At 41.9% G+C, this 26,142-nt stretch overlaps 1 protein-coding gene and 1 long non-coding RNA gene across 3 annotated transcripts in view; one reads left to right on the forward strand and one right to left on the reverse strand.

Moving 5' to 3' along the window:
• LOC113253323 (uncharacterized) overlaps positions 1–6,449 on the forward strand; it is a 30,632-nt gene extending 24,183 nt beyond the window's left edge. The window contains exon 3 of the long non-coding RNA XR_008959709.1: positions 1,344–6,449. This is a non-coding gene — a long non-coding RNA (uncharacterized LOC113253323). The remainder of the gene's footprint in view (positions 1–1,343) is intronic.
• RNF125 (ring finger protein 125) overlaps positions 1–23,954 on the reverse strand; it is a 35,127-nt gene extending 11,173 nt beyond the window's left edge. The window contains exons 1-4 of one of the 2 annotated variants that reach the window (XM_026496158.4): positions 23,076–23,954; positions 9,363–9,516; positions 5,468–5,562; positions 3,243–3,333 (exon numbers count right to left, since the gene is read on the reverse strand). In XM_026496158.4, coding sequence (XP_026351943.1) covers positions 3,243–3,333; positions 5,468–5,562; positions 9,363–9,516; positions 23,076–23,239 — 504 coding nt within the window. In that variant the 5' untranslated portion in view covers positions 23,240–23,954. The remainder of the gene's footprint in view (positions 1–3,242; positions 3,334–5,467; positions 5,563–9,362; positions 9,517–23,075) is intronic. The other variant, XM_026496157.4, reaches the window with a different exon arrangement.
• Positions 23,955–26,142: the final 2,188 nt, after the last annotated feature.

Here is a 26,142-nt window from a genome sequence, read left to right on the forward strand (position 1 = left end):
AAAATACCAAATTTCTCTCAGAAGTGGTCCCTCAATTCAATCTGAAACATGCTGCTTATGTCACCGGACTCCTTTGAGTTTAATATTCCACAGACACAAATTTTCAAAAAACAAAACATGGCAGGGGCGCCTGGATGGCTCAGTTGGTTAAGCCTCCGACTCCCGGTTTCGGCTCAGGTCACGATCTCGGGATCCTGGGATCAAGCCCCGTGTTGTGTGGGCTCGGAGCTCGGGGAGGAGGAGTCAGCTTCTCCGCCCCTCTCTCTCCTTCTCCCTCTCCCTTCCCCCTCTCCCTCTGCCTGCCCCTCCCCCCTGCTCCCACGAGCGCGCTCTCTCTAAAATAAATAATAAATAAATAAATAAAACATGGCAGAATATAATTACCACGTGACAAAAAGGAGCAGTCGGTTCTTAAAGCTGCATGTAAGGAAAGTCGAAACTCCTTGATGTTCTTAACCTACTACCCCGGTCTTGAGCAACTCAGGAAAGATTAGTCGCTCGCGGTTCGATCTCTGAATTATCTAATTTTATCTAGAAGGCAGAATCATTTGCTCAAATCTCTAACTGCCATGAAACTTCTTACACCAGATTAAGTCAGATGAGGTCACTGATCTTATCTGTAAGCAAACCTAACAACCCAGCCCCTCAAAGCAATAATTCCTTGTTAACTTCCACACCAGTCCAGAATCAGCCTTGGACCTAGGACTTCTCCCGGGGTGTTTTCACCAACCTGCCCCCACTGGGGATCCCTAAGCATGTGAACCCCAAATATGCCACAGTATCTACTTCCAGCCTTTTCATAACCAAAGTGTATATCCTGAATTCTGGCGGTTCTAGATCCTTCAGAGTGACACGTGGCTTGAGTTTGTACTCCAGCATGAAACGTTAACAGGAAAACTGAAGGTCTTCTGTTCCAGAGACCACCTCTAGACAACTCTCATGTATTACAGAACCACAGATTCTGTGAACAATCTCCTCCTGCCTCAAGGCCACAACAGCATCCTGGTCTTTTGAAATTCATCACTTCCCTCGCCCACCCTTCCAGCTTGGGTTCCCTGAGTGCGAGAGAGTACATGGCTTCCTCAAAATCTCCACAGCCTTGGTTTTATATAGTTGGAAAAGTAGTAGCCCACCATTATCACTTGACTCATTTACTATTACCCTGTGAAAAAGGCATCATTCTCATTATCTTCCCTATTTTACAAATGATGAAACAAGGCAAAGACATTGGTGGGATTTGCTGGGATTGGTACCAAAGTTTATCTCCTCCAAAGCCTAGGCTTTTGACTATTAATTCTACGGGCAATCTGATCCCACCATTCCTGGTTTATTTCTGCCCTCAGATCCACTTTCTTCAGTGACCTCTATCACCTCTAAATCAAGGAAGACCCAGCTTCCACGGGCCACCTTCAATCTGATGGCCAAACTGAGCAGCACGGGGACTGGATTTCTGCCGGAGCAAGTACACGGTACCAATGGACAGACCAGTACATGACCCGACCCAGAGTGTTACTGGGATGCAGCCCAAGACCTCCAGCCAGAGCAGCACCTGGGGACTAGTGGTCAGGGCTCAGGTTGTATGGATAACACCGCCTTTGGGTTGCTAGGAGACAAAGAAGCACTTAGAACTCGGTAAATGGTTGCTATTATTATGCCATCCTAACGCTTTCTTCTAACTTCTTCTAGCTCCCCAAGGACCTATCATAAAACAGCTCCACAGCCCAGTTCTTCCCACAGAGCAACCAGGGCAGTAAAAGCCCATGATAATCTCTCCCGCTCTCCCAACACATACCAAGCCATTCCAAGAACCGAAACCCCTAAACCATTAGGATCAATAACAAATACCTTCGACTGTACTGTGTGGCTTTTCTTGTGAACTTGCTAGTAGACCACAGGGGTTCACCATGCTCTGGAGCTAGACGATTGTGTTCAAATTGTGGCTAGCTACTTAACCAGCTCTGGGACCTTACAAGACTTAGTTAACCTCTCTGAGCTTCAAATTATCATTTGTAAAATGGAAGTAATCACACCTATCTTCTAGGACTGTTATGAGAACTATCCTTGTTTATAAATATCTATCTATCTATCTATCTATCTATCTATCTATCTATCTATCTATCTAAATATGTTTCAATCTCATCACTTTCCAAGAGGATTTTATAGAAAAAATCCCTTAAAACTCAAATTTAAAAAACCAAAACTCGTATCTACATACACAACACACATACACATATATGTCTGTATATATAGATATATATACACACATACATACCTATATACAAATATATACATATTTATACCATAAAACTAAAATAAAATTCAGAATAATCATTTTATATCTGCTAAGTCTTTTATTTTAATTTTAAAATAAATGTACCCAGTATTAGCCAGGTTAAGGTGAAAGTCGTTTACTCCTAAATTGCTGACACAAATATAAATTGACTCGACCTTTCTGGAATGCATTTAGAAGTATATTTCAAGAGCTATTAAAAAGCCTGCACTTTCTTGGTCCCAGAAGATAAATCTAAGGAATTTCCTCTTAGGAAAAAATCCAATAGAAGGAAAAGTTCAAATGTACAATATGAATTCAAATCCTAAAATTGGCAACAAGTGTACAAAAAATAGTAAAATAGCTAAGTAAGCGAGGATGTATCCAGCAGCACCCTGCTTTCCCTCACAACTACACAAATATGAAAATTATCAAAGCCACACTGCAAAGTAGAACTAAAATGCCAGGCTGAAAAGAAAAATGGAAGCATCATCATGAACCTAGGAAATGATGAACAATATGTATATTTAATGTGCAAGCATATGGATACTCAGACAATGAAATACAACAATAGATTGAATAAGACGAATAACTTTCTACTTTTCATTTCTAGTAAATTGTCATGATAACCTATTTGCATTATTAAAAAATGTTTTTTACTTAGGATGTGACCATGGTTAGTATACTAAAGTTGGATCTTCACTATGTGATTCTGATCTTCTTAGTTGATTATGCCCATAATTATGTGTAAGAGAGAATGTCTAAATTCATAAATGAAAGAATGATTGCACATTAGTAATTCTTACCACTTTCAATTCAACACTTTCACATATTGTTAATAGTCACAGAATTATCACAACCTTGACATAAACTATCCTTTAATAATATATCTATAAATAGAGGCCTATTAAATGGATTCCAGTGTGTATTAAATTTAGACATTGCAGAACTACATAGTAACGAAATTCCTTACCACAGATCTCCTTTCTGATCTGTGATGAGTAATACAGTGATCCAGCAAGCTGTCTTCGTCCAATTCCTTCTGACAAAATGGACACACACACCTGGAAATTGCATAGAATATAAAAGTTACTAAAGTTGTTGGCATTTAACTAGAGGTTAAAAAAAAAAGAAGAAGAAGAATGCAGACAGATCTAGTTTCCAGCCCTCGTTCTTCCTGATTTGACATTATTTTTCCATCCTGATAACGGTCAGATGCCCACGTTTTTTCCCATGAGAAAAGTAAGTATCCTCATAGGGACACGGTAGAGAAACAGTTATAGCAAACATGAAGCACTATATTCTCTTTGGAAGAGAAGTGCGATCTGAGCACCATTAACTGAGGAACTGGGGGATCACATCACCCAGCTGTCCCTGGGTTACTTTCCCTGTTTCTTTTTCTTCCCCCCTTTCCTAATGCAGGTCACATAACTGGGTGTTACTTGTTCTCCAGCTCCGCTGGCATATATAACTACCAGTGTATCAGAGGGGCATTTGTCCCTTCCATCTGTGCTGTTCGCTACAGGAGCTAGTAGCCGTATACGTCTACTGGCACTTGAAACGTGGCTATGAAATTGAGCTATGCTGCAAGTAAAAATGCACACTGAGTTTCAAAGGCTTCATATTTTTAAAAAAGTAAAATATTTCAATAATGTTGATATTGATTACACGTTCAAATGATAATACTCAAGCTATCTTCGGTTAAATAAAATATACTAAAAATTATATGGGAAAATATAAAATTACCTATGTGTTCTATGGGACAGTGCTGCCTTAAACTCACAGGGACAATATGGAGGCTTGGAAGTTTTTGCTCACTTTCTATCATAGATAGAACTTCCTGTTCCGACACTTGTACTCTGGATAAGCTCCCTGCATAAGAATTTTAAAAATTTCAATTATGTAGTAGTAAGTTCTTTTGTAAAGCAAAGATTTCTATCTTAAATGCAAGTATCAATCTATCCTGTAAGACTGATTAATCAACAACCCTCCTCATTTTCTGTTATTTTAATTCCTTTATTATTTAATTCTAATTAGCAGGAGAAATGAGGATTTAAATTAGCTCGCATATATTTTTAAATTTTCATAAAGCCTATCGACCTTGCAATCAAACCCATACATTTTCTTAACCCATTTATTATCCTTCCTTCTGATTGGTCTTTGCAGCCAATCTAACAGAATTCATACTCTGCTTTGAGCTAAAATCCTCATTTAAAATTTATAAGATCCCGGTATAAAACTAATCCTGCAATAATGGATATATTTGCAAAGCAATATCTAGTAAAACAAAAGGAAGCAGGGCAATCATTTAGACTCTCAGGTTAGGAAATTTAAGCTTTGAGTGTATTTTCTTAAAATAAGTAAGACTAACATTTTCCTTCAGGAGAGAGAGAGAAAAAAAATCACACTCCTACTGACTACCACAATTCGTAGCTGAGCTTATAAGTATATTTAATGGTTTCCAAGCCATTAGCCTATGGAGGGAAACACAAATCATTTCCTTATTTTGTTGGGAGAGAGAGACTCCAAACTTTGTAATTACAGGATAGGCCATGGCCTATCACGATAGTAATGGCCCAGATTCATTTCTTTTCTTTTTTTTTTTAAAGGAAAAACAAGTAAGGATTAATATTCTCCACTGCCCCTACTAACCACTTCTATCCTTCCTCCAGCCCCATAAAAGATGACCCACCAAAAAGGTAACAGGTGCAGGATGCCTGGCCCAGGCCTGTTCTTCCTTGTTAGCCTATATGCTGAGATGTCACTTCCTACCTTCTAAAGCCAAACCAGCAAACCAGAGGAAATGAGCTGGGGCACTGAGCAGTGGCAGTGGAAGGGTGAAAAAGAATAGTCTCTGAACCAGGACCTGCTTCAAGCCGTTAGTCAGAAAGCAGAGCCTTGCGGAACTTGAACAGTTCCACATTCTATTTTTGGATCTTCCTTAATACAAACTTGTCTGAGGAAGTTCTCCCAATCTCTCCAGTACTTGGTTGGTTCCCCTCGTGCAACGTTTTTCAAGTAAAGAAAGCAAACTTCTTTCATAATTATTGCCATTAACAAATGACTACCAATAATAGGTGTTATGGTTCAGAGCCTAAACACAACTCTACACACATTTTCACAATCAGAAGGCTAACCTATTAACTTCTTTACAGGCATATCAAATTTAACATTCAACTGCATTGTGTTGGAACAAACCTGGTTGCCGTCTCCCCAAGTTCCTGCAGCGGTCCATACTTATCTATATACTTCTGACAAGATCTTATGTGTGCCCTCATTTCGCTGAGGCAAACCTATATAAAAGCAAATTCAAAATAAAGTCCCTGTTGAAAAGGGGCTCAATGAAGTCTTATGTGATCCAGCTTTATTACTTTCATTATTGCAAATCAGGTCATAGCGTGGGGTCAGCTGAGTAAAAGGATGCATTCACGACAAGAGTACAACAAAGTTAAGGCATTATCAAGAAAAACACTTTACAAATGTCTCTAACACTTAGAAGACCCAAATGTTGAGTTCTTGAGTTTAGTTCTTCTAGAAAGCTTATGTTTTTTATTTTATTTTTATTTTTTAAATATTTATTTATTTGAGAGAGAGAGAGAGCGCGCGCCAGCGTGCACACACATGCATGAGAGTTGGGGGGTGGAGGGGCAGAGGGAGAAGGAGAGAGAATCCTCAAGCTGACTGCATTGAGCGCAGAGCCTAACGCAGGGCTCGATCCTAGGACCCTGAGTTCATGACCTGAGCCAAAATCAAGAGTCAGAAGCTTAACCCACTGAGCCACCCAGATGCCCCTAGAAAGCATATGTTTTTTAAAGTGGAAAGACAGGGCACCTGGGTGGCTTAGTCAGTTGGGCATCTGCCTTCTACCCTCTGCCCAGGTTGTGATCCCAGGGTCCTAGGATCGAGTCCCACATCAGGCTCCCTGATCAGCGGGGAGCCTGTTTCTCCCTCTCCCTCTGCTCATGCTCTCTCTTGCTCTCTCTCTCTCAAATAAATAAGTAAAATCTTTAACAACAACAAAAAATAAAGTGGAAAGACATATTAACTCAAATTTACTTTTTTTGGACACCATTATCTAACCTGGTGATGGTAAGAAGTGAGAAAGAAAAAGGGGAGAGGGGAAAGACAGCAAGCAAGATGGAGGAAAGGAAAGAAAAAAACAAAACAGTGAGAAGAGACAGAGGGAAAGGAAAACAGAGAGAGATAAAAAGAACCAATAGATGGATTTTAATTTTGAAGATGGCCATAGTAAGTACAAGGAAATCCTGTGCCTCAGGGAAAGATATAAATACCATGGCTTTATAATATATCCAGCAGTATTACATGAATTCACAATACACAGTATACTTAATGGCCCCATTAAGAGCAAACATAAAAGACAGCTCTTACAGTCCATTTTTACCAAGGCAGAATAAAGAGCCCTTGTTCCTCCAGATATACATTCAGAGATCCTAACCATGAGGGATCTTTGGCTCAATAACACATATTCTACTAACTGTTTCATTAGAAACTCTGATAAGATCTTGCGCTAAAGGAAGCTTTGTACAGCTGTGGTAAGGTGGTCGACCCACCCTGCTTCGTTTTGCTGAGCTACGGAAGTTACACCTCAAACACGAAATCTACCCCATCAAGGAAACTGTTATGATCGCTTAACAAAAGCCAAAAATAAAAGCAAGTGGAAAAGTGAAAACAAATCCTTGTTTTACCAATATCTACCTAGGACCCATCGAGGTAGCTGTCAGAACACACTGTCTTCCAAGCTTTCGTATCCAACTTTACACATCAGTTCTCTCACAGCTCTTTACTACTTTTCCTAAAAGTTTCTTTCTTCCTCTTGGTATTCTTCGAACAACAAAGCTAAGCATTCTTGATACAAATTAGAAATCTGGGGACTGTATACTGACAAATGAATTGATAAATTCATGGAGTGTCTAGACACAAAATTATACAAGACATGGTAAGAGATGGCGGAGGAAACATAAGCCACTGCTCTTGCTCTAAAGGTGCTTATCATCTAACGGGGGGCGGGGGGGACCCGCACCTGGACAAGTGGACAGGAAACTGTTTGGTACTGGGGACAGCGATATTAAGGCCAGGCCTCGTGGAATGGAGATCCGGCCAGGACGCTGAAGAAAAAGGCGAGTCTAAAATGACTCTAAAAGGAATGGCAACATTGCTGGCAAGAGCAATAACGTAAAAAGGAAGAGACAGATATAATACCTCAAAGGAAAAATAGAAAAAACTGGTGAATGATTAGGGTGAAAGTTGAGAAAATGTTCTTGTTTCTGACAGACACCAAAGGTGGGGTAAAAAATTGGATGACAGAATGCTATAGTGAGTTTGACTTTGTGCATGTTGAATTTCACATGATGACAAAAAATATCAAAGTAATAATCTCTTATTGCCAATGTAAAAAGCTATTGATTACCATGTTCCAGACAGTGCTAAATGCCATATATATTTTATCATTTTCCCTTACAACTACTCACCATTCTGTGACATGAATGCCATCTTTTTCCTCATTTTACAAAAAAATGAACAAAAACTTAGATAATAATGTCCCCACATAACAAATGATGAGTCAGAGAATTCACATTTGACCCCAGGAAGTCTGACTCCAAAGACCGTGTATAAATTCTGTAGTCAGACAGCCATGAGTAGGTTATTGGGTCTTAGATAAATATTCAAAAAAATATATTAAGCACTACCTATGTGCCAGTCATTTTTCAAAGTGCTGGGTACATACACAGTCACCAATAAAACAGACATAGTCCTTAACCTCACGGAACTTAACTCTGGTGGGGATAACTGACATAAATTTAAAAATCACAAAAGCGTAATTCCAAAGGGTGATAAACAGTAAAAAGAGAAAGCGAGGGCAGGGTACTCAGAAAGCGTAGCAGGCTATAATGTAGATTAACAATCAAGAAAGGTTCTCTAAAAAAATTCAGACCCATAGCACATATCTCTCTTTTGATCTCCAGACTCTGTATAATAGTATCTCCCCCTTAGCAGTTCAGATGTTAACATATTTAAATTTTGTGGATTCCTCTCCAGATCTGCTCCCCGTATCAGCACCTTCGCCTACACCTACCCATGTCAGAAATCCAGGAGGTGTTTTTGACACTTTATACTCTCAGCCCCACATCCAGTCAGTTGCCAATTTCCTTCAATTCTCTCTCCTAAGTGCCCCTTGAAACAACCTCTTATTCCCTACCTAATGCTCTCACCAGAATCCAGCTTCCTTACCTGACTCATCCCAATAACCACTGAATTGACTCCACCAATCCCGCTCTTGCCCCCTCCAAGCTATTCTCCACTCACATGAGAGAGCAGTTATCTTAAAAATATAAACCGATCTGGGGCGCCTGGATGGCTCAGATGGTTAAGCATCTGCCTTCGGCTCAGGTCATGATCTCAGGGTCCTGGGATCGAGCCCCAATCAGGTGCCCTGCTCAGCAGGGAAGTCTGCTTCTCTCCCTTGGCCCCTCCCCTCCAGCTTGTGCTCAATCTCTCTCTCTCTCAGATAAATAAATAAAATATTTATAAATAGATATATAAACCCAATCAAAAGAGTACACTCTTTCCATGACTCACTGTTGCATTTAGGATAAAATCTAGACTCTTTCCCATGGCCTCTAAGACTTCACATGATCTACCCAGGCTAGTACAGTATCAAAGAAGGAAACCCACAACAAGGGGGACAGGATCAACAGAGAGAAATACGGCAAAGTCCAGAATACAGGATTATGCCACTGGATTTAATAATAAAGCTATTCATGGGTGGGCTGCAAGAGTAGCAGGCACGGAGGCCACGTGATAGGGGGTGGTCATGGGAGTGATGGGAAGACAGGAGACAGAGGTGGTCGGTGAAAACATTTGTTTGAAAAATGAGATGGTAGGAGTCGGGTGCCAAGTTCACTACAGCCTACACATATGAAATCGGAGAAAAGGCAGGGGAGAGGCGGGGACAATAAACTTTAGAAAGACGGGGCAGGATGAAGTCAAAGGCGCAGGTGAAATGATTCGCTGCGTGACAGTTTTCTCGGCGGTCTAAGCACGTCTGAGCATGGGCAGAGAGAGGGTCACATACCAGGGTGTCACACTCAGTGCAGTTCTGGTACTCGGATCTCATTCTTTTGGCTACATCAGTTGCAGGAACTCCTTCTGAGGGAAGATAGGCCCGGCAATAAGGACAGGTCCACTTATTGTTCTTTAGACTGGTAGCAATACAGGAACGGCAGAATCTACCCAAAACAAGCCAAGAACACGTTATTTTCCTTAAAAGGTATAAAGGAGCCAGCACTATGTGTTCCTTTGTGGAAAGTGTATTTTAATGACACCTTGTACACTGGCAGCTGTACGACCACGTTAAAGGTGCACCTGCAGCCTCCACTCGGCAGACAGCCTCTTACCTTCCCCAGTAAGACTGCTCTGGAGTCACACGTTCTCACTAAACGTGCTCCACTCGTTTGAACAGAAGGGCACAATGTGGTGAAATGGCATTCCTATAAGCAGAATTACAACCATCACCCAAAGGATAGCTAATGTGCTCTTTCTTTTCTTTAATCCTATTTTACCCTAAATGTGGGGTGGGGGGGATAGGTCTCTGCTCAGTGGGATTTTGTACGTTAGATAAGAAAATAGCAAGAAGTCGAGGAGGCAAAATACCATGCACGTTATCAGGCTTAAAAAATAATTTTAATGTCATCCGCAAGTATAGAAAATTATGTAATCAAAATGACCACTATTAGGAACGTCCTCCAAGTCAAGAACTTTGTTCTCTGGTTTATTTAAAGAGGATCATAATAAAATCTTTGCATAATCACCAGCATTCACAGAAAATCTGGACCTGTTTATGGGAGCTGTTGAGGGCTAAGTGCACACAAAAGTACAAATGACATTTAGGTAAGTTATACACATTACCGTGACCGTACTCTTCAAGTCCTCACCATACACTATCTATTTGGGAGTATTAATATATGGCAAAAGTTAAGCTTTTGAACATTTAAATATACTATATATATTGAAAAGTTCACATATCACACGTATATAGTTCATTGAAATTTCCCACTGAACTCTCAATTATGTTAGCCATGACTGACACTTAAAAGAACTCTCTCCTGCATCTGTTATAAAATTCTCAGACGCACACAGAGGATGCTGACATTTGCATTGTTCTTGAGGCATCTGCTTGATGTTTATGCCTGTCCAGCGTCCATTTCCTCTTTTTCTTGGAACAGCACCCTGATGTCGCTCTGCAGGAACTCCACTTCTTATATGAGATCCAATCCGGTGGGACCTCAGTCAAGGTGCCCACAATCCCCTGCTGAGGACAAGATCTGAGTCCTCTGCTGTATTTCACTTCTTCGTACTTCAGGCGATGAACTGTAAGTTCTAAGACCCAACCTGCCCTTGCATTTCTTTGAGTCCCCAAGAAGTGGTTCTCAGAGTGTTGTCTTGAAGGGTACTTATTACAAGTGGTCCAGATTCTCAAGTTGTAATCCTCATACAACATCTAGGGTTATGACAGGAATTGTTCGTTTACATGATTTAGGAGCAAGCAGATGATACTTTGTTTTCTTGGTCAATGGAAGTCTTCCCCTTTCCTCACGACTTACTTGAGTTTCATACCATTTCATACCATTACAAACAGAAGACTAATATTGGTGTCGAGCCCTGTGGTGGGCGCTGACAGACATGATCTCAGTTAGCATTCGGAGTTGTCCTAGCATGCTGCTCTGCTCTCTCCTCCCTTGACTGGAGGCAAACAGAGGTTCAGAGAGGTGTCACAACTTGCCAAGTTTACACAGCCTGGAGACAGTAGTACTTTGAACTTCAAACAGTTTTGAAAGGGGCTCAAAAGTATGCGTGGAAGGTCCCCAATGTACAATGGATCCACTTATAATTTTTTGACTTTACAGTGATGCAAATACTCATTCAGTAGAAACCGTACTTCAAAGTTCGAATTTTGAGCTTTTCCCAGTAGGCAGTAAATCCTCTTCTTGCAATGCTGGGCAGCTCCCAGTCAGCCATGCAGATAACAACTGAGAGCTTGCAACCACTCTACACCCAGACAACCGTTCTGTTTTCCGCTTTCAGTACAGTATTCAATAAATTACACAAGATAGTCAACACTTTCATTATAAACAGGCTTTGTGTGTTAGATGATTTTGCCCAACTGCAGGCTAATGTAACTGTTCTGAGCCTACTTAGGGCAGACGGGGCTAAACTATGATGTTTGGTAGGTTCGGTGTATTAAGTGCATTTTTGACTTACTTTTTAGGGTGGACTTATCGGGACATAACCCCACTGTGAGTTGGGAAAGATCTGCAGTCCTCTTTAAGTCACCTCGATTCCTCCCAGTGAGGAATTGCTTTTGCACGTGTTTTTGTAACCACAACTGATAACGACAACACTGGAAATGCCTAGTCGATATACATGAAAAGTAGCACACTTAAGGCATTTAAAAAAATCAAGTCCCTCACTGTAACTCCCTTATGTTTGCACAATGGTGTTACATGTGGCATGAAACTCTCAAATGAGCATCAGATAGACCTTACTGCATTCTATGAGAATATTAGTTGCAAATCCCATAGATCGGTCAATTAGCTGTACCCATTTTAACAAAAGTGATTATTAAATGGAGAAAACACATCAAGACTAAGGTGTTCTGGAACAGACCGAACTTGCTGGTTATGAGTACATAAAAACCATGACTCTAAAGTGTTACCAATAAGGAGAGGAATGGATGCCACTGCAGCTTAAGTCTCGCTTTTTCGGGTACAGAAATAAGATTGCAGAACCTCTTAGTTCAAAAAAAAAATCTAAGGTTAAAAGTCTCCCCTTAGAGGTAAATTTATCAAATTCGAGTCTTGTGAACTGGAGAATTTAACATCCCTACTCTAGTACATTAGCATAAAAAGTATGTAAGTGATCAAGCATTAAATGAATTGTCTAATTAGAATCCATACAGGGCCATTCAGGTTTAGGTAATGTGTGTGTGTGTGTGTGTGTGTGTGTGTGTGTGTGTGTTTGGGTGTGTGTAAGCTATATAACAAGGCACAAAAACAAGATAGCTCAAAAATAAAACCTCTTAGAAAGCAAAGTGTAGTTGGGAATGCAAACTGGTGCAGCCACTCTGGAAAACAGTACGGAGGTGCCTCAAAAAGTTAAAAATAGAGCTAACCTATGACCCAGCAATTGGATTACTAGGTATTTATCCAGAGGATACAAAAATAGTGATTTGAAGGGGCACATGCACCCCAATGTATATAGCAGCACCGTCCACAATAGCCGAACTATGGAAAGAGTGCAGCTGTCCATCGACAGATGAATGGATAAGGAAGATGTATATATAAACAATGGAATATTACTCAGCCGTCAGAAAGAAAGAAATCTTGCCATTTGCAGCAAGGTGGATGGAAATAGAGTGTATTATGCTAAGTGAAATAAGTCAATCAGAGAAAGACAAATACCATATGATTTCACTCATATGTGCAATTTAAGAAACAAAACTGATGAACATAGGGGAAAGGAAGGAAAAAAATAGGATAAAAACAGAGAGGGAGACAAACCATAAGAGACTCTTAACTCTAGGAAACAAACTGAGGACGGCTGGAGCGGAGGGTGGGTGGGGGGATGGGATAACTGGGTGATGGACATTAAGGACGGCACTTGTTGGGGTGAGCACTGGGTATTATATGCAACTGATGAATCACTAAATTCCACCCCCAAATTAATAATATACTATATGTTAACTAACTTGAAGTTCTTGAATGGGCAACACTGATCTATGGTAGAGAAAAAAATCCCAATGGTTGCCCATGGGGATACATGGACAGGGAATGACTGGGAAGGGACATGAGGGAACTATCTGGACATAATAAAAATATTCTGTACCACAACAGGGGTTGTACCTAGGATGTGTTCACTTCACTACATGTATAATTTAGTAATAAATACTAAAGTCTGGTTAATACTATGCATCTTTTTAAAAAGATTTTATTTATTTATTTATTTATTTATTTGAGAGAGAGAGAGCGAGCAAGTAAGAGAGAGAGCATGAGCAGAGGGACAGAGGGAGAGGGAGAAGCAGGCTCCCCACTGAGCAGAGAGCCTGACACAGGGCTCAATTCCAGAACCCCAGGATCATGACTGGAGCCAAAGGCCGACGTTTAACCGACTGAGCCACTCAGGTGACCCAATATTATGCATCTTGATATAAGAAGGATATAGAGTTTGCTGATCATGTAACCTACTCTGAAAATGAATCCAAAAAGAAGATGGATTGATGATGGATAGGTATGTGATAAAATGAGAGATAAAAGCAATATAGCAAAATTAATAATTATAGACTCTAGGTAGTGGATATATAAGTGTTCACTGTACATTTCTTTCAACTTAGCTCCATGTTTGAAAGATGTTAGGGAAAAAAATATTAGAGAAAGTTAACCACCTTACTGTGACTTAAATTTTCTTTACTCGTGAGAAAAATTCAGTTGTGATTAAGAAGGGAAATGTCTGGAGGATGAGAGGCCTGAAATTTTTAATGGAACACGAAGAGAAAAACATTTAAAAATATATATTTTTAAGGGCATCCAAATTCAGTGTGAGGAAAAGATTACACTGCATTTATGATTATTTAAATAAACGTAAAGAGCACAGAACAATTTGGAATATAATAAAAGCCTGAAGAGAGAAAATACAAACCGTCTACACCTGGGTATGTGTAGCTTTTGGCCAGAACAGTTAATCCATGGTTATAGGGAAGACTATGAGAGAGAATGATAAATCTGCACAAAACGTCCCTAGACCCACCCATATAAGCATTCATGCACTGGTGAAATTTCTAGCAATAACTTACTGTTGCCAGCTACTCAGGCCAGGGATGAAATTGTGGCAGTGCCTAAAGCCCCTGCTCTCAGAGTTCTAGAATGAGGTGGAAGGCAATAAGCAGCAGGTAAACAAATAGACTGGCAAATGATAAATGCTTTGAGAAGAAGGAAACAGTTGACAATAAAAATAGAGTGCGGCAGGGGAGCATTTAGATGGGTGGTCTGGGAAATGATACTTGAAGATGTCCCTCTAAGAAAGAGCTGGGAATGGTTTTTCCAAACTGAAAACAAAGGGTACAAGAGATAGGGACCATCCTGCGGAAGTATAGAAAGCCAGCACGCCTGAAAGGCAGGTGGCCCCAGGGGGAGTTAAGTGGAGATGTGGGAGAGGGAGTAAAGTGGGCAGGAGACAGAGCATAAAGCTGTAGTAAGGGTGATGGGAAGGCACTGGAGGGTTTTAAGTAGGAGGGCAACACAATTTGATTTGCATTACATAGATCACTCTGATTCTTACTCAAAGAACAGACTACAGAGGTACAAGAGCCACAGCAGTGAGGAGCTCAGGTTTAAGCCATTGTAAGAGTCAGTTCAAGAGAGAATGATGGCTTAGACCATGAATAGAAGGCAGTGTAAGTGGACAGACAGATTTAGGATTTATTTTGGCAGTGGGGCAAAGGGACTTACAACACACCAAATGACAACAAATATATTATACTAAGTGAGAGAAGTCAAACACAAAAGACTACTTATTGTATGATTCCAAAACTTAGTGACAGAAAGCAGATGGGGTTGTTGGAGCCAGGAGTTTGGGGAGGGGATTGCCTACAAAGGATTTGAAGGAAACTTTTAGGGTAATGGAAATAACTGTTCTAGATCTCGTTTGCGGAGGAAGTTATATAATTACCAAAATTCATCAACTTGTACACTTTGTGTGAATTGTATTATATCACCTCAATAAAGCTGAAAAACAACACAACAAAATAAAAGTGCCCCAGTGACAACAGGCCAGAAACAACAACATTGCACGAAGCAGATCACAGAAATACACACAGCTCAGACCCATTCAGAATCCTGCAGGCCTCCCTCCTCCACCACCCCAGGCACATAATAGTTACTCAGTAAACTGAAATAACTAAATCAGTTATGAGGAACAGATCAAAGGAGAATTTTCTGGGCAGGGCCCAACATTCACATAAATAAGGAAGGGTATTAGGTTCTTCTGAAAGAACCCAAGGGATAGAAATGAACACAAACCTAAGGAGATATTTGTCTGCCCCCTCCCCACCTTCATAAGGTGGTTGAGAATGATGAATCACAAAAAGACACAATCAGAATGAGGAGAGATTAGGTGAAAGACAGAAGCTGAGGATAGAAGTCAATAACTTTTTTTTTTTTTTTTTTGGCCAGTTCAATGTTTTCAAAAAATTCTCAGTGAGTTGCCACTGCTTTAACATCAGATTTTGTGGGGTGCCCAGGTGGCTCAGTCAAGGCTCCGTGCTGGGCGTGGAGCCTGCTTAGGATTCTCTTCCTCTGCCCCTCCCCCCTAAACATTAGAAAAAAAAAAATCAGATTTTACAGCTAAACCCAAATTCCTGGCTTCTTTTTCAAAGCGAGTCTCCTCCAGCTCTGAACTCAGTTCCCATGTGGTCACGGGCCGGCACCCCCGTCCTGCGGAGGACGCACCCTCCACATTCATTCACATCACATTGCAGTTTGCAGCCCCTGAAGACATGAATTCGGAACTGGATAATGATAATAACTCTAAGAACTTTGAAACCAGATGGAAACTTAAAGACCCTGCTCCCTTTGATAATTTTATTAACCCCTTTCTGTTTCCCTAAATTAAGTGATTATCAATAAAAACCCTTTATAATGAAGAGGTCAGCAAAGCATTGTAGAAAAATGAGGAAAGGCTTGCTGAGGACACTGGGTAAAATTAGGTACCCAGTCTCAAGAGGTAAAACTGATTTAAGGAGGGAAGGGATGAATTAGGGACTCCATGGGGCCCCTAGACAGGCAAAATAAGTATTCGGACATGGTCCCCAAATAGGACTCTGCAGGAGCCGTTGGCAACATGATCTAACATTTTATTTATTTATCTTATTTTTTATTTTATTTTATTTTATTTTATTTTTTATTTATGTTCTCAACACTAGGTTGCCTCACTGTGGGGATGGCAATACGAAGCTGAATGAAAATCTTGAGCGGGCTTGGTGAGCTTGACAATGTATAGACTAAGGGGAATTGTTATTATTATTCAATGTGACAATAAGAGTCTCAGGCTAAAATATTCCAATGTAAGGCAACAAACACACCCCCCCCCACACACACCCACTCCCTCTTCACCTACACAGATCAGCCCTGACAGGCCTGAGTTCAGCTCTTCCTAGAGCAAAGACCTCCGGCGCCCACTCCCCTGAGATTTCCTCTGATGTTATTTCTGTATTCAATTAGATTCCACTCAAAGTTCATCCTGCGAATCATTCAGCCTCCAAAACCTGACTCTGCATATCTCTAAACCGCATTATGTGTTGATTTAAAATTTAACCCCCTCAAGAAAATTTTATTTCCTTTAACTTAAAATCTTGGTGGGCTGCCTCTCTTGAACCTTCAAACGCAGTCCTCAACTTGTATTTTACTGCCCATTAAGTAGGGCTAGCTAAAGCTCTGCTTCAAATTTTAAAGTGACTGTAAATCACCTGACTATCCTATTTAAATGCAGATTCTGATTCAGGAGGTGGGCGATGGGGCCCAACATTCTGTAATGCTGCTGGTCCATGGGCCGGCAGCCAAGTTCTAAGGAAAAATCTGGGCATAAAACTCCATCTGCTACATTATTTAGGTTCTGTGTGTTAGAGAATACATAATTTAATAGATCACTAATATTTAATTTGCCTGTGACAATACTAATGTTACTAAGTAAACACAGAGCAGTCCAACCACCAGAGGAGGCAAATTTGAGGCCAGCTTAATTACATCTTTCTGAAATTCTCAGTAATCCAGGGACAGATGAGTAACCCCATAAAAAGAATGGAGTTCAGAAACTATCATGGGACTTCTATCTATTAATCAACCACACCGCACCCATTGGCTGGCACGGTAGAGTGGTTGATCCCACCTGAGGGGCATTCACCAAAGTATTCCAACTGCATGGTATTTTAGAATCATCCATTAATTCAACGAATATTGAACACCTACTAAGTGCCAGACCTTGAAGGAGTGGCAATGTAGAGAGTAGCATTCCTTTCCTAGAGCAAAGGCTCTCCAGAGTTTTTGGACCTTGATGGTACCAAAGACTCTAACCATCCCATTTTAAGTGACGCGTACCCAAGCACACTGGGAGGAGGAAGCATTCTATATACACTGGTTTTAGCATCAGGGGCCTGGATGTTCATACTTAAACTTCAAAGTTTCGTCGTAAAGTCAAATCACAGGTCAAATAATACGTCAATGATAACTGGAAATCAGATGGGAACTTCCGCAATATTCCACCTCTTCAATTCAACTCTCTGCCTCTGTGCCCATTTAATGCCCTACATCCCATGAAATGGATGAACCGTCCATTCTCCTGCTAAGGCCAAGCCTTCCCTTGGCCCCCAATCCCCGCGGTAAGTCCCAGCTCCTCTCTCCTACTCAAGGGCATTGCTCCCGAAATTCTCTCTTCTCCTGTGCATCACTTTCTCCCTCCCTGCTGGTTCATTTCCATAACCATACAGAATATTCCATTTATCTTCTCTTAAAAGAAAAAAAAATTTTAAGGAACCCTCTCTTCATCCCACCTCTCCTTCTGGCTATTGCCCCGATTTCTCTCCTTCACGTTGCTTCCCAACACCATGAAAGGGCCTTCTGCCCCGTCTCCGGCTCCTATGATCACTCACAAGCCCACTCCATTAGGCTGTGGCGCCCACCATCCCACTGAAACTGCTCTTCTCAAGGTCACCAAGAGCCTCCACATTACTAAATCCAGTGGTCAATTCTGTCTTGTATAGAAATCTGCCAGAATAATGTCATGTCTGTTGAATGTAATTCATAATTTTAAAAACGAGGGCTTGTATTTTATGTATCTTTGGTATTTTTAAATTTCATTTTTCCATAACACATTTTTTTATTTTATAAAAGTATTGGTCAGCGATGGGCTAAAAACACGACAAAACAAACAAAACCTCACTGGTTCTTTACAGCCGATAATTTGAGAAGTGCTGCTCTAAATATCTTAAAATTGCAACTCCCCCACATACGTCCTATCCCATTTCCTTGCTTATTTTTTTTTTTATCCTTAACACCCGTCACTGTATAACAGGCGACATATCCACGCTCCAGTCTTGTTTATCGTCCACCTGCCGCATGAGAATGTACAAGCTCCAGGAGGGTATGTGCTCAGCACATAACAGAGCGTATTTGCTGCACCAATAAATGTCAGCACTCCCTGCCACAGCAGACCTAACCGAACAACCCATAACAAACCAAAATGATAAGGGTGAAGTAAATGAACAAGGTTTTTATTTCAAAGAACATTGTGCGGATTCCTACCGTCTGCTTGAGCAACACATAGGTGTGTGCACAGTCGCCTGACAGCCAAACGACTTAGCAAAATTCTAAAGGGCCTATAGCAAAGCCTGATCATGATCTAACTTTTGTTTTTGATAACCAGATTTTAAACACCCTTAAAAACTCGGTTGGTAGATGTGATGGTTCGTCTTCTGTTCAACTTGGGTAGGCTATAGTACTCCACTATTTAATCAAACCTTATCTAGGTGTTGCTGTGCACGTATTTTGTAGATGTGGTTACCATCTATAATGGGCTGACTTTGAGTAAAGAGATTATCCTCAATAACATAAGGCAATTCCTTACAATCAGTCTTTTTCACACCCGCACATACACACACACACACACACACACACACACATGCATACACTATTGGTTGTTTCTCAGGAGAACCCTCACTAGCAGATAATGTAGAATTAGGTAACAAATATGTGTAATAATAAGACAAATAGTTTTCATCTTATGTGAAAAAAGAAGTCTTTGGGATTGCACACCTCCTCTAAGAATGAAAGGGGCGCAAAATGGGTGAAAGGGGGTCAAAAGGTACAAGTTTCCAGTTATAAATCAGTCATGGGGCTCTAATGTACAGCATGCTGGCTATAGCTAATAATATTGGGCTGTATATTTGAAAGGTGCCAAGACAATAGATCTTAAAAAGTTCTCAACACAAGAAAAAAATCTGTAACTATGTATGCTGACAGATGCTAACTAGACTTTCTGTGGTGGTCATTTTCCAATATATACAAAGACTGAATCATTATGTTGAACACCTGAAACTAATATATTATATGTCAATCATACCTTGATAAAAATTTTTTAATAAAAAATAAAATATGCTAAATTTTTGAAAAAGAATGAAAGCACTGATGTATATTTATGGGTCAGTTGAGAACTCATCAGGGGGGTGCCTGGGTGGCTCAGTTGTTAAGCGTCTGCCTTTGGCTCAGGGCATGAACCCAGTGCGGGATCGAGCCCCCCATCAGGCTCCTCCGCTATGAGCCTGCTTCTTCCTCTCCCACTCCCCCTGCTTGTGTTCCCTCTCTCGCTGGCTGTCTCTCTCTGTCAAATAAATAAATAAAATCTTTAAAAAAAAAAACAACAACTGTGCATTTGCCTTCCCGTGCCAGTCTTTAAAAAAGAAAAGAAAAGAAAACTCATCAGGAAACTCTCGGACTCTACTTAGAGAAGTACTAGTTTGATGCAGGCTGTACTTGACCACAAATGGAAAGTTTTAATCCGCTTACCTGAAAGCCCTTCAGAATTATCCTCAACAGTTAAATTTTAAAAATTAGACAAATTATGTGACTTAGAGCAATTTAGTCCAACACAGTTCAAGGAAGATGTGGCTCTTTGTATCTTCGAATATGCTCCAGTCTGCTGTACCTATTAGCTTTGTTAGACCCATTCTCAACCTCTTGATCCTTTTGGGTAACTCCCTTAGCTCCAGCTCTGACCCTTCCCCAAACCATTCTCCCAGTACCTTCGGGATATTTCCATTTGAGTACCTCCCTATCAGATACTATACACTTGACAAGCCCCAACTTGAGTTCATTACCTCTGGAGCTGAACTCTGCCCCCTTCTATCTCTGTCACCTGTTAGGGAGTTGTCTTCCACTCCTTACTCCCCCTTTATCTATCATACCCAACCTGTCAACACATTTCTTTATAAATACTTATTTTAAATGTAAATCGGATTCCCTTTCAGTTTCACTTATACAGCTTCAACTTATCTACCCCCTCCCCCAACCCACTGATAAAGGAAGATAAGGCAGAGGTAGGAAGCCTTTTCCCCAAAAACTGTTTTAACAACTGATACAGAGATATGAATAAAGTCAATTTGAAATGACAGCACGTTAAAATAGAACTTCTTAAATTAAAGGCCAACAAAGGAAAAAGAACCAAGCTAAAAGGAAGGTTATCTGGGACATCTTAGAAATGTTATGGATCTCTTTTGTGGCCCAGTTTTATTCCAAAAGAAATATAGATAAGAAATAATACCCATTTCTGGGTTTTTGCTTTGTGGAAGGACTTTAAAGGAAATAGAAATTATGTGTTGAGGATTTATGATGGGCCACTTTTACATTTTTTTAAAAACTCATAAAAATTCCATTATTCACCCTATTTTACAAATGAAGAAATAGTCAAAGAGATGAAGCAACGTGGTGGTCACACAGCTGGTCAGTGGCAGGGCTGAATTTCAAATCCTGTTCTCTCTCAAGCCCACTGTTTCTACCATTTAGAGTGCTACATACATATTCATTCAATGTATTTTTGCCATTATTAATAACTTGCTTGACTTGAAATAGGTTTATAAACAGAAATAAGCATCAACAAATGAGTTCAACAAGTTTGGAAATTAGCTTCAATAGGGGATAATGTAGAGAGATTTCATTTGCATTTCTTCATTTTCCAATTTAAGGTCAATGGAAGAGAGTAATTCACTTAGGAAGCACAAATGGTGTTAGCAGCACTCACCCCATCTCCCGTTCAGAAGGAACTCTAGTTAACATTTATAAGGTGGAAGGGGCCCAAGTAAATTTGCCAAAAGGAGGAATATGGAAATTCTGCCCACAGCCAGAACAATGGACATAGATTTGTCAAAACAAAGAACAGTCAAGTGAGGGAAGGCCATTCGTCCAGCCCTTGTGCTATTTCATGACTGTTTTTCCAGTTGCTGGCTTCCTATTCAAACTCTAACAAAGAAAAAGATTAAACAAAAGATTTAACTTTTTACACATTTATATTATCCTTTCGTGGAGGCAAAAACACTGCAAACAGTAAGTTACAGCCTTCAAAATCCAAATCAGGGAAAACAATCCCCAATCAGATAACAATCTCCGATATCGAAGACACCCAATTCAGTTCTACAAAAGGAATCTTCAAGACTCGACGCCCACTGTGCATCTTTGGTGCAACTTTAAAGTTTTAATGCTCATACTGACTAAATTTACCCATGGTTATCACCCTGAACTAATCAATATGTTATACTGTTACACAATGGTATCTTGGCTCCCGTCTTGGCCTTGGGATTTATGTCAATGAGCTACATCTGGACAGCTGGGAAACAACATCAGTAATCAGTCAGGAGGTCAATTAGACTTGAGTTTAAAGTACAAAGCTGAAACAACAGGCCTTGAAAATACAGCCACAAAATAATGACCAGGGCACTCTCTATTTAAACATTGTGTGGGCTGCATTTTTCTTCCTGGATCACACCGGCTTTTCAGTGGTGCCTCTCAGTTACTAGTCTATAGGTGTCAAGGACCACCTAAGCCCTTTGAAAAACATTTTGTGCCCTTGCATTTATAATATGGTATTTCCCCCTGGCAAGCCGAAAGCACTTACTAGCCATTGCGGTACTGCCCTGGCGCTTCATCAAACTATAGTGAAACGGTCGGCCAAAGAAGACATTAAGTGGGCTTCCGCTCTCGCTCTGTGCAACTCTTCCCCCTCCGCCCACCCCAACACGCACACACTCGGTCGCACAGCCGTGCAGCCACGGAGAAAGCTTCTACGTAAACAGAGAACACGAATCCACAGATTCAACTCCCATTACTCGTTACTCAAGCACACATTAACGACGTGCCAATTTTATATAGGGATTTTGTTTTCAAACTCTTTTTAGAAACTACTCAATTTTATCTATACTTTTCATCGATTTAGGGAAGCGCTGCATAAGGCAGGTAGGTTTGTCTGCAACCTCCCGTCACTTCGTGGTTGGGTTTTAAAGGGCTACACTCAAGGGCTTGGTGCGAACGTTCAAGTCCCAGCCCCACCCTGACAGGTACTTAAACTCTGAAGACTACAGTCACTTGGTTGTTCTAATTTGAGTTGATCTTTGAGGGTCCTGAGTGTCTGTATTAGGAAAGGGAGGTGGGGGTGGAAGGACAGTTTGCACAGATCTTTGTTTGCTCAAGAGGCTCTCCTCAGGGAGCGTTCTGGAACACGTGCAGAGAGCCAGCAAAACAAAACCGACCTGAGGAGGGGGGTAAGCACCTCCCGATTAATTGAGCTCAGCGGGATAACTGCTCAGCAGGAGCCCACTGCCTTGTGCCCAAGCGAGTGCTGGCTGTCCAGCTAAGAGCACCCTCCCCCGCTGGTGAGCCCTGGCTCCTGGAGGACCCCACGCCTGGGAACCCCACCCCTGGGCTCTACACCTGGGCTTCGGGATCAAGCAGCAACGGGCATGGGGCGGGGTGACGGGAGGCGCTGCAGGGCCCGCTTGTTGCTGTTTTCGCCTCCCGAAATCCTGTGTCACCTTCCGAACGGTCATTTTTCCCGTGGCCTGGACTCGACGGGTCCGGGTGTCTCCCTGCAGTAGCTCCCTTCAGGCGGTGGCTTCCGAAATCCCCCATGCTCTCAGCTCCCCCAACCTCACTCTCCCCAGAAGTGGGCGCGCAAGCCGAGCTCCCCTGGCACTTACACGTGGCCACAGCGGGTCCGAACGGGCTGGTGCAACACCTCGAGGCACACGGAGCAGTCGAAGGACGTGACGGGCAGCTCGGGGTCCCCCTTGCGCTCCAGGGCCCGCGGGGCGGCCGAGGCGGGGGCGGATTTGCCGCTGTCGCTGCTCAGCACGGAGCCCATCGCTGCACCTCTCGCCCAGACAACTGCCAAGAGCTCAGTGCCTGCTGCCGGGTTGTTTTGTTGTCCTGCGGTAGAGGAAGGAAGTCCCGGCCCAGCTGCAATCGCCGCCTCCCAGCGCGCCCAGCTAGAGCAGCCTAGCAGCAGCTCAGCCGCGGCGCCCAACCTCCGTCTAGGGCAGACGAGTGCGCGGCCGCGCCTGGAACTGGCTTTCGCGTGCTGCCTTAGCGGAGACGTGCAGGCGGAGGCGGCAGCCGCACGGTGCGCGCTGCGACAGCCCGTGCTCCTGGGAGGATTGAAACCTGAAACCTCAACTGCGGAGCTGGAGACCTGGGCCGGCACTGAGCCTTCCGGGCTATCTTACATCTATCATACATCTTCCTTACCCATTCTTGCAAGTTCAAGAGAGTGTGGGTCTGGTCGTGCTTTATGTGAACCAGAACCCATTTGTAAGGTGATGTCTGCGCTGCACTGTTGTAATCGTAATAGGCAACAAAGACGATCTATGACTGAGCGTCTCCTAAGACAGGGCTAACCAGGACTTGAGTCATCGAATAAATACTCCATCAATGGAGAGATAGCATTGGGGCGGTGAAAGGGGTTCTGGAGACCCAGATTTGAATCTCAACTCTAGGACAAGGGTTCTACTGCTAAATTCTACCACCCCAGTTTCCTCTGCTCAGGGTCTTCTGATGTTGCTCCTACTCCCTACCCCACCTTTTTTTAGACATGACCGAATGTATCATTTAATAAGTCATACATGTAGGCGGCCTGGGTGGCTCAGTCCGTTAAGTGAAGGCCTTTTGCTGGGTCATGATATTGGGGTCCTGGGATAGAGCCCCACATAGGGCTCCCTGCTCAGCAGGGAGTCGGCATCTCCCTCTCCTTTGCCCCTCTCCCTCTGCTCCTCCCCCTCTGCTTTGCTCTCACTATCTCAAATAAATAAATAAATAAAATCTTAAAAAAAAAAAAGCCACACATTTAATAAGATTTCTTTAGTGTCCACTGCATGCCAGTGATAGGAACAAAGTTCCTGATAAGGAGACAAAATCCCAGTTCTCACAGAATTTACTTTAAAAAACCAAAACCAAAACATTTATTTTGAGATAATTACAGATTCACATGCTTATCACTTATATATAACACATAGTAATATATGATCCACACTATACACCATGCAATAATACAAGTAATACATACCAATCCCATAAACTTCACCCAGTTTTCACCAGACTTCACTTTTAATGAGAAGATACAAGTAATCAACAGATAAATAAATGAACAAGATCACTTCAGATGATGAGAGCCATGAAGAAGGTAAAACAGGGACTGAGGATGGGAGGGGGGAGGATAAGAAGGTCAGAAAAGGGGGCGCCTGGGTGGCTCAGTTGTTAAGCGTCTGCCTTCAGCTCAGGGTGTGATTCCGGCGTTCCGGGATCGAGCCCCACATCAGGCTCCTCCACTGGGAGTCTGCTTCTTCCCCTCCCACTTCCCCTGCTTGTGTTCCCTCTCTCACTGGCTGTCTCTCTCTCTCTGTCAAATAAATAAATAAAATCTTTAAAAAAAAAGGTCAGAAAAGACTTTTTGGATAAGGCAACATTTGAGCAGTCATGAATAATGAAAAGGAGTCAGCCATTCAAAGATATAGGAAAAAGCTTGCTAAGCACTGGGACCAGTGAGTGAGCAAGGAACAAAGAACAGAAAGAAGCCATGTGGAGACAGAGCACAGGGGGCCAGCAGGGTAGAATGGGATCCCTTAAGATAGGGAAAGGGCCTGATTATATTCGATCTCATAGGCCAGGACCAAGAGTTTGGATTTTATTTCAAAGCCACGATTTCATTTACTATGACTGTTTCGTGATTTCAAAGAGCTAAGAACAAAATAAGAATGGAAGCAGAGAAACCAATCAGAGGCGGCTGAGTTAGCCCAAGTGAGGATGACAATGGCTCAAACCAGGGAGTTATCTGGGTTGAAGTTGAGAGATGAACAGATTTCCGATACAAAGGGGCTTGCAAACGAATTGGATGTAGAGGTGAAGGAAAGATAGCCATCTCTATTTTTAAAGATTTTTAAAATTTATTTATTTATTTATTTATTTATTTAAGAAAGAGGGAGAGAGCACATGCAGGAGTGGGGGGTGGATGGGGGAACAGAGGGGGAGGGAGAGGGCACCCCACCATCCTTATCTTTAAAAAAGGGGCACCTGGGTGGCTCAGTTGGTCAAGTATCCAACTCTTGCTTTTGGCTCAGGTCATGATCTCAGGGTGGTGAGATCGAGCCCCACATTGGGCTCCGTGCTGGGTGTGGAGCCTGCTTAAGATTCTCTCTTTCCCTCTGCCTCTCCCCCACACTCACGTGTACACACATTCACACATGATCTCTTTCTCTGTAAAATAAATACATAAAATCTTAAAAAAATAAAAAAGGAAAAGGAAACCCTTCCCTTGATTCCACATGTCCCTCAGCTTCTGCCCTATGTCCTCTTGAAGACTAAATTTCTTGACCTGCTTCTCCACCATCTATGTCTCCATTTCTTAATTATCCTCCCTTTATCCAGTCCAACCTGGGTTCTGAACCGACCACTCCACTTCCGTCTGTCTAAAAGTTGCTTCATCACCAGTGTCACCAGTGGCCTTCATGTGGCTAAATCCAATAGGATCTTTTTAGTCTTTTTCTTCCTTGACTTCTCAACTACATTCGTCGGTGTTGAGCACTCCCTCCTTGTTGAACCTCTTTGGCTTTCCCTCTTTCTGGCTGTTCTTCTCCATCTCCTTCACTGGCCTCTTCTTCTCCATGGAAAAGCTAAGTGCTGGAGGTCTTAGGATTCTGTCTTAGGACCTTTTCTCATTCCTTGTTCCCTCCCTAAGAATCTCAAAACTCATATAGATTCTGTTACCATCTTTCT

This window comes from Ursus arctos, unplaced genomic scaffold (genome assembly GCF_023065955.2).
Source record: "Ursus arctos isolate Adak ecotype North America unplaced genomic scaffold, UrsArc2.0 scaffold_17, whole genome shotgun sequence".
Lineage (NCBI taxonomy): Eukaryota > Metazoa > Chordata > Mammalia > Carnivora > Ursidae > Ursus > Ursus arctos.